Genomic DNA, 12,199 nt, shown 5'->3' with positions numbered 1-12,199 from the left:
GGTTGGCAGGTCCCACAGATGAGGCTCCATGTCTCATCCCGAGGGTGTGAGGGCTGGGGGGGAGGGACGCCTTCTTTAAGCTGCCGAAGCACTTAGTTCTCGTAGAAATCAGTTCTTTGGTGTGGCCATCACAGGCGATGTGAAAGACAATGGGTATGGTCTCAGGGGCCCCAGGTTTCCTCCCCAGCCCCTCAGGTAGGCAGGGAGAAGGCGTGGGAAGGGGCATGTAGACTGTGTCTGGGCGGTTGAGCCACGGTCACGTTCTTGCCCCCCCTTGGGCAGGGACTCATGCCCTGAAGCTCTCAGTGAGACACGCCTTGGGTTAGGGAGAGGTCTCGGTCAGATCCCGACGCCTCAGGGGGCATTGCTCAGCCTTGTGTCTCCTACGGTGGACCCAGGGACCCTGGGGCCCCTGCCCTCAGCTAGCACAACAAACAGCGTCCCTGGGCCTTCCACGGTGCTGGGGGAGCGTGGCAGGACGCCAGGAGGCCTGTGGGGTTTCTGTTTACCACCCTGTGCTCGCTCGAGTGTCCAGTGTCACAGCAGCACCACGAGGGACGAGGGGCAGCACAGCCTTGCCATCCACCCTGGGGCTGGGGGCGTCGGCCTCCCACCCCCTGGTGCTCTTCCCGCCCCCGGCGTCCCCTGAAGCTGGAGGTCATCCGTGGACGCTGCCAGGTCTGAGCCTTCAGACCGCCAGAGAAAACCCAAAGCAGCTCAGACTGGGAGGGAGCAGAGGCAGCCATGGTCTTGGGGTTCTGCCGTGGAAGGAGGCTTTCAGCAAGAGAGGGGCGACATGGCCCCAATCTCTGGCCACGTGGTTTCCCCTGCGTGCGCCTCCCCGCAGCCCCGCCAGCTTGTGACTAAGGAAAAACATGAGGGCACGCTGATGCAATTAGGAAAATGTTATTTTTCAAATGCTGCCAGATCCTCAGGGTTGACCCTGTAACCTGGGAAGAGACTGCACGGGCGTGTCAGGCCTGCGTCTGCAGGGACGGTCCTAACGCAGCTCAGCTCCGGAGGCTGTAGGCTCGCGGTGCCGGGACCTATCTGTGGAGGGGCCGGGGAGCATGGGGGCTCAGGGAGGGCTCCTGCCCTTCCCAGTGTGAGAAAGGAGAGGAGGGTTTCATAGCACCTACCCCCCCCCACCTGCGTGAACCTCGAGCTCCAGGTGAGTGCCTGACCCCCGCCCCCCGCCTCGTGCTCCCAGCCTCCAGGCACAGCCTGCCCTCAATTTTCCAGCTCCAGGAGCTGAGTGTGGTCAGCAGACTCCTGGACCTGCCCGAAGGCCAAGCCCAGCTCCTCTGTCCCCCTGCTGCTCTCCTGTAGGTCAGGCTCAGCCTGGGGAGCGGGCCTGCTAAGGTGGAGAACACCCTCCCTCAGTGCACACTGCTCTCCCTGCAGCAGCTTAGGAGGGGCCGGGGGGGCCCAGCACAGGGCCCCCCCACTCTCAAGTATCAATGTGGACGTGCTGCTCTCCTCGGGGTCTTGGCTCTCAGAGGAGCCTGGTGAGCGTGAGCCCAACAGGTGGAGGATTCCTGCCTTCTCACAAGCATGCCCCGAGGGCTGTCTGGGAAGCAACGCGGAGGGATGGCCTGGGGCTGGACTCACCTAGAAGGTTAAATGATACCAGAGGACCAGGAGTCCAGGGTGCTGGTTGAAGTCAGGAGCCTGGGTCTCTGTCTGCACATCTGTGACATTGGCAGTCTCTGTTTGCACACCTGTGACATGGGTGGTCTCTACGCATCTGTGACATGGGTGTGTGTGTCCCCAAGGCATTCCATTAACAGATGTGCGGTTGCCTTGCTGGGTCAGGGGCTGCCACGCTGCTGTGGGGCTCACAGGGTGGCTAGTGGCCCTATGATCTGGGGAGCAGAGAAGTACCGATGTGCCGAGGGCTTTGAGGGCTGCTGGCCCCTGCCCCACACTTGCGCATGGGTAACTAGCCAGAGTTCACTTCCATGTGGAGATGGGGGCGGGGAAGGTTCAGGAGTCCTGGAAGACAAATCCTTGCCCCTCAAAAAGCGGTAGACCACCAGGGTCTCTCCTGGGGCCGGCCCCCACCCCTGGTTCCACCACTGCCGGTGTCTTTAACTCATGTGATGGGGCAGGGGTCTCTGTGGTCTCAGAATCCTGGTGACAACAGGTAAGGGCACTCAGCCAGAGTTCAAAGAGATCCTGACACCCGCCCCCTCCCAGGTTCTGATCTGACCCAAGCCGCTTGGCCCCAGGCAGGCCAAGGACAAGGGCCTCTTCTGAAGGCTCCTGGTCATTCACCCCCACCCGTCCCCCAAGAGCCTGAGGGTCTGGGAGGAGGCCTTTGGGTCAAAGATGGGTGTCCTGGACCCTGAGGAACCCCAAGCAGCCAGCCTTAGCAAAAACTGTGGAGGGGAAAGCAGGAGGGCTTACAGGGCCCTGAATTGGCCTTGACAAGCCTCCCGCCATGCCCTGGAGGTGCATCGGAGTGAGCCCCAGGCAGGGGCAGTGAGTGCATCTCAGTGGCCACAGGCCTGGCGGTTTGGGTGGGGCTGCTGGGGGCAGGCCAAGGGCTGTGGGGCTTATAGTGTGTGTGTGTGGGGGGGGGGGGGTTGTGCAGGCAGGCCCTGGGGGGGGGGGGTGGGGACTGCAGGAAGCTGGGCCGGGCAGAGTGGTTTGGGGGTGCAGGCGAGAGGGGGGGTGGTGCTGGCCAGGGACTGTGTGGGGCTAACCAGGCAGGTGGCAGGTGGGTGGGGGGCGCAAGAGTACGGCTGGGGTGGAGTGGGGGGGGGTGCAGGCGGGAGGGGGTGGTGCTGGCAGGGGGGTGGGTACAGCGCGGGGCTGACGGGGGGGGGGGGCGATGGCTGCAGGAGGCGGGGCCGCGAGGGGGGCCGCGAGGGGGGGCGCGGGCACAGCGCGGGCGCGGGCTGAAGGGGCGCTGGCGTGTGCCCGCAGGCAGCCCGGCGCCGGGGACGGCGTCCGCGGGGACGGCGCGTGCCTGGACACCGCCAGACTCAAGATGAGCGACCTGGACACGGAGGTGCTGCCCTTGCCGCCGCGGTACCGCTTCCGGGACCTGCTGCTGGGGGACCCGTCCTTCCAGAACGACGACAGGTATGGTAGGGAGGGGGTCGCGCCGCGTCGCGCTCGGAGCTGTCCGCGGTGCTGAAAGCCGGTCCGCTCCGCTGCCCTTCAACTTTCCCGGGCTTCCGGATGGGAGAAGTTTCGGGTAGGGGCTGGGCGACGTGGGAAGCACCTTCCGGGAGGGGCTCCCGGAGGGTGTGACGGAGAGCTGTGTGCTGGGGAGTCTTCCCAAACACCGGTCCCGGGGCCAGGCGTCCCCGCCTCTGCGCCCAGCCCCCCGCCCCACTCGCAGCCCTGCAGATTTGGGGGACAAGCCAGCGCCGGAAGCAAGCCGGTGGTGGAGCCCCACAGCCTGGCTGAAGGCTGGTGTCCTCCAGACTCTGGCTGTGGCCATTTGTCATTAACTGAGCGAGTGCCTTTCGAGCTTATGTCGTGGGTTCTTATGGAGCGTGACAGCATTCCCTCACCTCAAATTCTCCTGGGTGGACAAAAGCAGAATGAACTGGAGTCTTTCGGTAAGAGACCAGCAGAACCTTGGGAATAATTCATGCGCCGAGGGAGCTGGCAGGAAGCTGCAAGCAATGTTGCTTTTCTCTGCCTTTTCCCCAAATAGCTGTCTTGGGTAAACAGCGGCCCTTTAGCGCTGTCAGCCTCAGGAGAGACGCTTTCGGGCCTGCCAGTGAAGGCAAGTGCAGGGACTCACACGGGGCTGGAGCCTGCGGGTCTTGGGAATGAGCCCGGTTTCCTTGCCTTGTGTGTTGAGGGGCCTTTGGTACCTGCTGGTGCCTCCCCCCTCCCCGCCCCCTCCCAGCCCCGGACCCGGCAGAGCGAATGTGCATGCCGCCTCCCCCCAACAGTGCAGCTATTCCAGGTGGCATGTGAGGTGTCCGGGCTGAAATGGTCAGGACGCAGACTGAGCCTCCAGAGGATCCGTTGCTGGAGTTGCAGCTGGGAAAATGACATTAGTGACTGAGGTCGGTGTGTAAGGACAGTGCCCGTGAGGAGCTGCCGAAGCTCGCTGTGCCGACCCCTGAACACAGAGCTTCCTACCTGCCCACGCCACATCTGGTCGCGTCCTCCGAGCAGGGGACAGAAGACATAAACCGCCGTGTTCACTCACTCATGGCCAAGTTTGTGGGTTCAGCAGAGGGACCTTCTGCATTTTGTGTTCTCTCTTGTCAGACTGAGTGCTGTGGTCATAAGTAAGCTCACCCAAGGGCTCACACCCGGGAAAGAGCTGAGCTTCACTCTCTGGAGAGGCAGCGGGGTCAGGAGGGTCCTGGTGTGGTGTATGCGGCTGGGGGCTTGCCTGCCCTCCTGGAACGCAGGAGGCCGGGGGCTTTCTCGAGTCAAACCTGTGTGCTGAGCGTCCTCCTACGGCAGCACCAGCCCCTCAGTGCCTAGTCCCCTGGGACCTGCTTAATTCTTGAAAACAGCAGCTCTGGAGATTTTTCCAATGTGGGAAGGAATGGCGTCTGTCTCCCTGGGCAGGCCCAGGGCCTCTGGACGCATCAATAAATGCCAGTGTCTGTGGTTGATAAAATTAGAGTGACGCACCCCTCCTCTCAGTTTTCAGGAGTGGATGGCATAGGTATTCCCCTGCTCACCCCAGAGAGGAGGCACCGGGCCTGGGTGGACATGCCTGGCCCTTGGAGCGTCCGGGGGCCTCACAGGTCGGGAGGGGGCTGCTGGTTTGCGCGTCAAGACAGGTTCCTGGTGATGTTACCCCCGCTGGCTTGGGGGCTGGAGGGGAGCCTGTGAGGCACAGTGCTGGCTGCCCAGGGTTCCAGGAGCAGCCACCTGGGACGGGGGTGGGGACCTGTCCCGTATCCCCTGCCAGCCACTGTATCAGGAGCCCAGTTGGAGAAGTCTCTCTGTTTCCAAGCTTCTCTGGCTCAAGTTTGGCTTGTCCCTCTCATGAACCCTCTCGTGCCCATGGACATCGGGACAGGCAGTGCAGGAAACCAGCATGGCGTACGAAGGGTGGGGTAGGGTACTGAGATCACCGGACACCCCCTTCCGTAAGGACACATACACAAGGAGGCACGTGCTGGGCTTTGAGCTGGCATCCAAGCTCAGGGAGGAGACAGTGAAAGCCTGGCTATGGGAGGCCCCCCCCCTCGATGTTTGTGGCCCCTCGAGCCTCTCCCTCTGTGCTTGTCTCATCCTTGATGTCTGTGCCCCTCCCTCATCACTGATTCCCAAAGTGGAGGGTGGAAGCAGGCTTCTCCCCGGCCCGTCAGGACCCCTTCTGCACGTATGGGGAGCCTGTAAGGATGTTTCCGGGGGCACAGGGCCGGCAGGGGGCCTGGGCCTGCGGGCTGTCCCTCTGTGCCATGAGGTTGGGAGCTCAGGAAGACCCTGCCATCAGCACAGGGTTGGCCCCCGCCCCCCCCCCCCATCAGCAACATTCTCCCGGAACCCTTTCCCTCCCCCCGTTTTCCACCTCCAGCTCACGGGCCCCAGGGCAGGCTCTGGCGGGGGGGGGGGGGGGGGGGTACTGATGCCCTGGCGTTCGGCAGGCTGTGAGTGGGCGGCCAGGGCTGTGGGCTTCCTGCTCTCCAGAGAAATAAAGCCACCAGCAGTGAGTCACTGCAGCCTCACACTGTGGCCTTGGAGGGAGGGAGAGACTCAGCCCACGTGGGCCGTGGGCCAGGCTGCAGCGCCCTCTGGGGAGAGGGGGGGAGGGGGGCAGGCGGGGGAGGAGGGTGGAGCCAGAGCTCACAGACCTTCCAGGGAGCAGCTGAGGTCTTAGGACGACCTTCACCGCTGCATGCGGGACCAGGTCTTGGGGTCCCAGAGGGCAGGGCTCTAGGCAGAAGCGCACCTGGACCCTCCAAGGCCTGGAGCTCAGGACTCCCTGCCCCACCCTGGGACAGCCCGCTGCCCGTGTGCCCGGGGCCCAAGGAGCCGCTGAGGAGGCCCCTCCTGTCCCCTCCCAGCCCTGTCCAGGGCTGACCCTCCTGTGCTCCCGGGGTCTGAGTCACAGCTGGAGGCTGCAGGCCCCCCCACTGTGAGCCCTCCTCCTGAAAAGGTGATGACAGCCCCAGTCACCTTGAAGAGCACTGTGATGGGACCTCGACTGACACGAGGGAGAAGAGGCTGTGCCACTGGGCGCTTTGCCGTTAAGAGTGTTTCTCCCCCTCCTCGCCTGCATCCCGGACAGGAGGCTCTCAGCCCCACTCCCCACCCCCGGGCTCAGGATGATGCAGGTGGGCTCTGTGCACTGAGGTACAAGGGGACACGGGGGCTGTCACACTGCAGCCTCGTCCCCCACAAGGGGCACAACTGTCAAAAGGCTGGGGTGGAGAAGCCACCGGTGAGGACAAAGGGCCTGGCATGTGGCCATCTCCCAGACTGCAGGACCCGGACCGCCTGCTCTCTGCAGCTGTCCGCCAGCCAGGACTGGCCCGGCGGGGTGGCCGAAGCCACAGCTGGAGGCAGTGTCAGGGTCTGTGCCCTCCCCTCTCCCAGGCCTCTGAGTGCAGGACACGTGCACACGGAGAAGCATCTAGGGCCGAGGCTCTCGGGGGCTCTGGGGGCTGGGTGGGGGGGACATCGGCCTGCTGCAGGAAGGACAAGGAGGCCAGGCCTCCAGGGGTCAGAACGCCACCCCCGCGGCTGTTTGCCTTGGCCCCTCTGACAACAGAGTGTGGAGCTGATGTGTCTCTGCAGTTGAGCAGCACCAGATAGTATTTCACACAACAAGCTGGGAAGTGGGGACAAGGCCAGTCCTGCGTTGCAGGGGCAGAGGGGGCCTCAGACCCCTGCCGGCCTGCGGCGGGGACAGGGGACAGCCACGGCCCCCGGGGCAGGGGCTCCTCCTCGACCTCGGTCCACGGGGCCCCTCCAACCTGGACTGGGTGCAGGCAGGGCTGGGGTCTCTGCGGGAGGCGTGCCCCTCCCCTCAGCCGAGCAGAAGGGGATCAGGCCCCCGGAGCGTGCGCAGTGAAGCCCCCCCAGGAGTGGGGGTCACATGGAACAGCTCTGCCCTCAGGGCCATTCAGCTGTAACTGTTAATAAATGGACGTCACTGAGCCACACTGGAGATGCCGCCAAGCCCGTGCACGGCTCCGAGTGGGTTCTAACCCCTCAGGGTGCTCCCTCCGCTGTGCTCCTGCCCCTCCCCCAGCCCTTGGCCTCCCTCTTCCCTCCTCCCTCCCGCTACCCAGGGCTCCTGCAGATGAGGCAGGGGTAGCCTGGGAGGGCAGCACGGTGCAGAGGGCGGGACACTGTCCTTGCTCACTGGTACAGGACCCAGGACCCTCCTGAGAGCCGCAGAGGACAAGCGTTGGCAGGGATCTCTCGTCTGGAGGGGCGTCCGGGACAGCTCGGGGGCTGTGAGGGAAGCCAGGGCCGTGGGGGCCGCAGGCTGGCCCGAGTCTCGCACACGTGGGTTCCGTGCGTACCGATGAATACGGAGGGCGCTTCACGGTGGAGGGTGGCCGTGGACGCGCCCCAACCCGTGGCAGTCCGGCTGAAGCAGGGGCGGCGTGACGCCGGAGGAGCCCCGCTGCTCGGCCCCGTGTCCGCTGGGTCCCTCCTGCGTGGGGCTGCTGGGCCCAGGCCTCCTGGGGGCCTGCCTTCTCCCTGCGGCCCGACTCCTGAACGGGGCCGACCCACAGGGTGGGACAGGGTGAGGCCCCAGCTCTGCCCCGGCACCTGCTCCTTGCCCCGCCCTGGCTGGGGGCCTGTGTCCACTGCCAACCCACAGGCCTCGGAGGGACACAGCCGATCAGGGAAATGGTGGAGGGCCGGGCTGGCGTGGCCCCGATCAGGTTGGGGGGTGTCCCACCACCTTCAGCTCCACGAATAGCATTGGATGGTGCCCGGGCAGCGGGGACGTGGAACGAAAGCCAAGCCCCTCCTCTCCCCGCTCCCCAAGACCCCACTGGGCCCGGAGCAGCCACCCAGGTGTCCCGCCTGCTGTCACACCAGCCTGTTGGATGAGCCCCCACCCCCCTCGCTCAGGCATGGCATCCCTGTGTGTGCTGACCGCAGCATTGTCCTGCCTGTCAAGCCCCTGCATGGTGGCTGGGCGCTTTCTGGCTTCCCGCGGAGCAGGGCCGGGGCGCGGGTGTGTGGGCTCCAGGAGCCGATGCTGGACGCCTGGAGAAGGCTGCTTCTCCAGGATTCTGCTTGGGGCTACGTGACTGAGTCAAGGAAAAGCCTCTGGTGGTGCCAGGTTCTGGGCAATTCCATGAGCTTTAAGGTGTCCTTAGGGAGTAAAATTTGTGTCTTGATTTTTCCAGTCACTTTCTGGGCCCAGGGTTCCTCTGCCTGAGTCTCCCTCACTCCACTGTGGGCCGGCTGGGGCCGTCCGTTCCCCGATCCTGTTCCCCGGTCACCTGGGGTCCCCCACAGGGAACAAGGGCCTGGGGGGTGGGTGGTGCAGGGCAGAGACAAGGGCGGACGACTCCCTGTGGAGGCTGGGCTCCTGGGGGCAGGTCAGGCCTTCCTCCTGCTGGAGTCCCTCCCTCCAAGTGGGGGTTCTGGGGACTTGAGTCACCTCTCCCCCAAGACCGGGAGGCCAAGAGGGGACAGGGGGAGCTGCGAGTGGATGGACAATAAAGGGACACCGCAGACGGACAGGAGAGGGGCTGGGGGTGGAGGGGCACAGGCACGCGTGTGCTGAGATGGGTCAGCCGGGCTCAGGGACCTGTGTCTGCACTTGTGAAACGGGCGAGCTGCTCAGTCTTCTGCGGGCCAAGGGTGCATCAACATTCCTGGCTCCCCCTGCCCGTGCCCTGGGGGCATCTGGGAGTCCACATGGTGGGGAATCAGGTGTCCCCTGGGAGCCCCGTTCCCCATCCTGCCCCGGGACTGTGCAGGTCAGCGTATGTCTCCGGAGACTTGTACGCGTGACTCAGAATTCAGTTCCTCCTCAACCGTGCAGAGCACGGCACAGATGCCCAGTGAGGGGGCAGCCGGCATCCTCCGGGGTCACAAAGACCACGATCAGTTTTGGTTTCAAGTTCTAATTCCCGTTGGTCCCTTGATGTGCCGCTTACTGCTGTAACGGTGTCGTGGAGGAACCATCCCGCCGCCTCCATCTGAAGCGAAGCTAGGGGGCGGCAGTGTTCAGGCTGTGCTTCAGTCAGCTGAGCTGCGTAACAAAACACCACAGCTTAAACAACACATTTATTTCCCGCGGCTCTGGAGACTGCGGGTCTGGGAGCAGGGTGCCCACACGGCCGGTCCCGGTGACGGCCCTCTTCCCGGTTTGCAGGGGTGGTGTGGGGCTGGAGGGAGCTCCTCAGTGTCTTCTCATAAGGGCACCAGCCCCATCCCCGGAGCCACCCTCATGACCTCAGCTAACCCTAATCACCCCCAAGACCCCCCCACTCACAGCATCGCACCGGGGGTTAGGGCCTCAACACATGAGTCCACGGCAGGCTTGGAAGGTTGAGTTGACGCCACAGAAGAAATGGCAGTTCATCCTTCCCGGGACTGAGCTGTGCTTTGACTTAAACTCCTTAAGCTTTGAGGGCGACCCAGGAGAGCCTGGAGAGAGAGCCCGCTTGGAGCTTCCTCTCCCCTCCGGGCTGGGCGTGTGCGCCAGCTGAATGGAGGCAGTTCCTGCAGCAAAGGGACCTGTCCAGGGTCACAGCGCTGCTTAAGGGGGCTTCAGGAGGAGCGGGTCTCCAGAAACTGCCCCAGACCCCTGTGGTGTTTTGACTGAGCCTCTACCCGGGAAGCGGGTCTACCTGGAGCCCGTGCGTGTGATCTTACTCGGAAGTGGAGTCTTTGTGGTTGTGGTTAAGGTGAAGGTCTCAAGGGGAGCTCATTCTGGGTTAGGGCAGGTGCTACCCTCTGTGAAGAAGGGGTCTTACAGGAAAAGACACACAGGCAAATCCGCGTGAAGGCAAGGGCAGAGGCTGCAGGGACGCGGCCACAGGCCGGGAGCGCTGGGGCCTCCAGGAGCCGGGAGAGGCAAGAAGGACCCTCCCTGGAGCTTCCGGAGGGAACGAGGTTCTGCCCACACCTTGATTTCAGACTTCTGGCCTCAGAACTGGCAGAAAATAAATTCCTGTTGTTTCGGGCCTCCCAGTTTGTGGCACTTTGTTACGGCACCCCAGGACCCTGACGTCCCCATCACAGGGTACGAGTGTGGTGGGGGCAGGCGGCCCCGAGAAGCTAGGGACCCAGGGACCCGGCACCTGCCCCCTTCTCCGGTCTCTAAGGAAGTTTCCAGTGTGGGGTTGTGGAGCGCGTGCTGGGCCTACAGGGTGGTCACTGCCCGTGTGGGGTGGAACCCCTGGTCCGCTGAGGTTGGACGGAGTCTGTGAATAACTTGGCCTCTCCTTTTGCTGGGGTGTTTTCCGGGGCAGGGCCTAAAGTGATATTGAAAATACACTCACAAGCGGAAATGCCGGAAAAGAGGCCCCCTCCCACTGGGCCGTGGGAGCCAGGAGCAAACGGACACCTCCCCCCACCCCTGAACAGCAGGAACAATGGCTCCTGGCCCTGAGGACTCCAGAGGAGGGGCTGTGGGGACGCTGCATCCTTCGTGACCTTGACCCCCACGATAGCCCAGGGAGGAGGCTGCTCCTATGGGGCAGCAGGAGCAGGGAAAAGGCCTGGGGGTCGGGTTGTGGGGAGGGGACGGGCGGAGCCAGGAAGGTGCCTGGACTGGGCGAGGGCTCGGGTTCTGGTTGCAGGTGTGTGTGTGGGGGGGGGAGGGAGTCTGAGGGAGCAGACGTGGATGCCCCCAGCCTCTCTTCACAGCTGTGTGGTGGGCAAGGGCAGCTCCCCAAGCATGGCAAGGCCCTGGCCAACCCCACTGCATCTCTGTCCCTGGGTCCAGGGACAGGAGGCCCCTCTGGGGGCTGAGCTGGCAGCACCCTCCTCCCCAGGCCCATGGGGTAGGGGGGCCGGGTCCTGGCTCCTTCCCTCCTCCCTGCCCGCATTCTGAGCCTTTGTGGGCTCCTCACCACGTGCCCGCCTCGGGGGTCCGGGGGTCCAGAGGGGCTAAAGAAGCGAGGTCATCTTGGGAAAGCCCCTCCCATCCAGCCCCTGGAGCCCAGGCCCTGCCCCTGCCCGCATCTTGCTAATTAGCAGCTCATTCTCTCTGTGTCTTTGTGTTTCTCTGCCTCTCTGGCAGGTTTTCCTGTGCTTTGGGCCCCCTTTCAGAGCACTTAACCAGGGCCCAGGAGCAGAGAGAAGGGCCCTGACCCTGTGTCCCCATCTGGAGGGGAGGGTGGGCAGGGACTCCAGCTGAGTCTGGCCATGGCTGTAATGCCTGTGTGTGGGGAGATGTGGCACCAGGGCAGGGTCGGCCCCCCCAGGCCAGCCCTCTCACATCCCTCTGCATCCTCTGGGCAGGAGTGGACACAGGTGGGCTGTCTGGAGCTGCCCCAGAAAGACAGCCAGACGGTGACTCTTTGCGGGGGTCCAAAGTAAGCATTTTAAGATGGGGGAGAGTACCCTGGTAGCCCCAGGTGCCATCGAAGTGCCCCCAAAAGAAGGAGGCAAAAAATGGTTAAAATGCTAAGCTGTGTTATGTATATTTTACCCCAAGTTGAAAAAACGAGAGAGAGAGAGGCGAAGGGAGATTTAACACAGACTGAGGAGCCCACTTCAGGACAGGGGCAGAGATCCGAGGGACAAGGCCACAAGCCAGGGGACACTGGAGCCACCAGAGGTGGGAGGGGTCCCCTGGAGCGTCCAGGGGACGGCAGCCCAGCCGTATCGACCGTGGACTTCTGGGCTCAGAACTGGCGGGACCCTTTCTGCTGTTGAACCACCCAGCGTGCGGTCCCCATTAGGGCAGCCGCGGGACCCTCGCACGAGCTCTCCCAGCTGTTGGGGGAGCGGAAACGTCCGGAGAGATCCTCTCACTCCCGCCGGGCGGCAGGAAAGTGCCAGCTGTCCAGCCGCCCAGGCGCCCAGGCGCCCAGGCCAGGCCGCCATTGGGAAGTGAGTGTCTCACGGAAGCAGATTCCAAGTGGCGTTTGTGGGGCATCTGTGACTCACACCCTGTGCTGGGGAGGGGGCAGGGGGAAAACGGAGGATATTCTGGTGGTGCCTAGGAATTGGTTAAAGGGCGTGGAGGTGAGTGAGGGGCCAGCAGGGTCAGGGGAGAGTGGCAGCAACCTGGCCCCGGGAGACCCCCACCCGGTGGCCCCCAGCCCCTCGC

The 12,199-nt window shown here is 64.0% G+C and overlaps 1 protein-coding gene across 1 annotated transcript in view; it reads left to right on the top strand.

Moving 5' to 3' along the window:
- Positions 1-2,917: 2,917 nt before the first annotated feature.
- KCNT1 (potassium sodium-activated channel subfamily T member 1) overlaps positions 2,918-12,199 on the top strand; it is a 49,298-nt gene continuing 40,016 nt past the window's right edge. Inside the window, 1 exon segment of the mRNA XM_053204385.1 lies at positions 2,918-3,090. Within this exon segment, the coding sequence (XP_053060360.1) occupies positions 2,996-3,090 (95 nt within the window). The 5' untranslated portion in view covers positions 2,918-2,995.

The sequence above is a fragment of the Acinonyx jubatus genome, chromosome D4 (genome assembly GCF_027475565.1).
Source record: "Acinonyx jubatus isolate Ajub_Pintada_27869175 chromosome D4, VMU_Ajub_asm_v1.0, whole genome shotgun sequence".
NCBI classification, from domain to species: Eukaryota; Metazoa; Chordata; class Mammalia; order Carnivora; family Felidae; genus Acinonyx; species Acinonyx jubatus.
This window is presented reverse-complemented; position numbering and strand designations above follow the sequence as displayed.